The following is a 2,500-nucleotide window of genomic DNA, read 5'->3' as shown; positions in this document are numbered from 1 at the left end:
TTTATTAATTCCTTGCTCTCTCTCTCTCTCTCTCTCTCTCTCTCTCTCTCTCTCTCTCTTATTTTTATTAATTCCCTGCTCTCTCTCTCTCTCTCATTCCTAGTATCTCTCTCTCTCTCTCTCTCTCTCTCTCTCTCTCTGCCTTGCTGTATGGAGTATACATAATCAATATGTCGGAAGTTGCTACCAACACTGAACAAACATAACATTAATATTTATGCTCCCACACAGAGAATGAAATTCTAATCAAGAATGATTACAAAGTTTGTGAATTGCAATATTTTCATTAATTTTCGTAACAGATGTGATTCATTGGTTACCAATGAAAAGTTTAAGAAAATTCTAAATTTATTTTATAACAATACTATGTAACGATGTTTATTACACCATAACTACTATTCCTCTATAGATGTACACTATTTATCGGAAAGTTAAGTTTCCACATTAAAAAGTTATATACATTTTACATTCACTTTGTATTTTAACAATGTCTTTCTATTAATGCTATACCCCTGAAATAGTTATTAGATTGAATTTTCAGTTTATTCTTCCCGCTTTTATTTTTATCTTTCCCAATTTTCCTGTTTCTTTCATCATTGAATTTTTGTTAGAATTTGCACGAGCAAACGGATTTTGACATGCTATAAATTCTAACTCGTAATCATCTCCTACGCCTATTGACACAAAGAGCCTCGCTTAGATTTCACCAGTCGTCTCTGTCTTGAGCTTTTAAATCAATACTTCTCCATTCATCATCCCTTACTTTGCGCTTCATAGTCCTCAGCCATGTTTGCCTAGGTCTCCCAACTCTTCTAGAGGACGTATACAAATTGCAAAATCATCTTCTCTTTTCAGTGGAGATATGAGACAGGCAATAACTGGGGAAGGTGTTCTGACGGTACGTCTGGGTTAGGCTGTGGACCTCAGGAGGAATTTCGCGCATGCGCTGATATCAGTATCAGGCCTAATTCAAGTCTAAGGTAGGTTTTCGCAGTTTAAAGGTTTAAAGGTAGCTCATGAATGGCAGAAGAAAGAGACAGTGACAATGCCCTAGCAGTACAATACCCTTGCAGGATAATGCCCTAGCAGGACAATGTCATAGCTGGACAATATCCTAGCAGGACAATGCTCTAGCAGATAATTCCCTAGCAGGATAATGCCCTAGCAGGACAATATCCTAGCAGCGCAATGCCCTAGCAGGACAATGCCCTAGCAGCGCAATGCCCTAGCAGGACAATGCCCTAGCAGACAAATCCCTATCAGGATAATGCCCTAGTAGGACAATGCCCTAGCATATCAATACCCTAGCAGGACAATATCCTAGCAGCGCAATGCCCTAGCAGCACAATGCCCCAGCAGGACAATGCCATTGCAGGAGAATGCCTTAAAAAATTATCATATATTCATAAGTGCCTAAGACGTATCAGGCCTAAATCAAGTCTGATGTAGGTTTACGCAGTATAAGGGTTTAAAGGCCGCTCATGAGTGGCAGAGGCAAGGGACAGTGACGATGCCCTAGCAGGACAATATCCTAGCAAAATGAACATATATCGATAAACGCCTGAGACGTACCAGGCCTAAATAAAGTCTGAGGTACGTTTTCATGGTTTAAAGGTTTAAAGTCCTGTCAAGAATGGCAGAGGCAAGGGACAGTGACAATGCCCTGGAGAATGAACATATATCCAAATGATCACCTCCCAAGACCCCTCTCCCGCCAAGATAAGACCAGGGAGGGCCAGGCAATAGATGCTCACGAGTCAGCAGGTGAACCCATAGGCTACCCAAACACCCCAGCCATAGCTCACAAGGATAGTGAGGTTGCAGACATTACAAGAACTTATCAAGCTTGAGCGAGACTCGATCTCCCGTCCAGCAGAACGCTAGACAGGGACGTTTCCAATAGGCCATCACAACCCCTAACATGATAGTCTATATATTTTTCAAATCATATTACTAAATATTATGAGTATTTTCATTTCCATATTCAAATTAGTAATTTGATTATAAATCCTGTCTGAATAAATTAAAGTGTTGACAGTATGGTTCAACAATTTCAGAAATTTCATATTAGTTTTGTAATAAAAAAGGACAATTCTTTTTTTTTTTTTTTTTTTTTTTTTTTTTTTTGCATGTACATAACTGAATTATTATTATTGGTATTTTTGGGGGTTAAAAAATTCATAAAGATAAACATTAAAAAAAAGAGGAAGTTAGAAAATGTTGAGTCCATTAAACCGTAAATTCACCACATACTTGGAAAAAAAGATAGTAAGGATTTAGGAATGAAGCAATATTCTTATCTTTGGTGTAAAACCTACGTTTTCCCATAAGAATTATAATCAGATAGTTAACGATGTGTTTAAGTGTAAAACATATATATTATCTTCATATTATATTGATGCTAATGTTAGTTTTTAAACTAGTAGAAAATCTTAAATTAATCACCTTGCTAGTACAGTGGTAACGTGTTTGCCTAGCAGTAGCATGGTGGCAGATCGAT

At 37.6% G+C, this 2,500-nt stretch overlaps 1 protein-coding gene across 1 annotated transcript in view; it reads left to right on the top strand.

Annotated features, from left to right (window-relative positions):
- The window catches only part of LOC137655112 (uncharacterized), a 10,470-nt gene that overhangs the window by 6,963 nt on the left and 1,007 nt on the right, over positions 1-2,500 (top strand). The window contains exon 6 of the mRNA XM_068388999.1: positions 856-980. Coding sequence (XP_068245100.1) covers positions 856-980 — 125 coding nt within the window. The remainder of the gene's footprint in view (positions 1-855; positions 981-2,500) is intronic.

Source organism: Palaemon carinicauda, chromosome 16 (assembly GCF_036898095.1).
Source record: "Palaemon carinicauda isolate YSFRI2023 chromosome 16, ASM3689809v2, whole genome shotgun sequence".
Classification (NCBI taxonomy): domain Eukaryota; kingdom Metazoa; phylum Arthropoda; class Malacostraca; order Decapoda; family Palaemonidae; genus Palaemon; species Palaemon carinicauda.
Note: the sequence above shows the minus strand (reverse complement) of the source record. Positions and strands in the feature narration are given on the sequence as shown.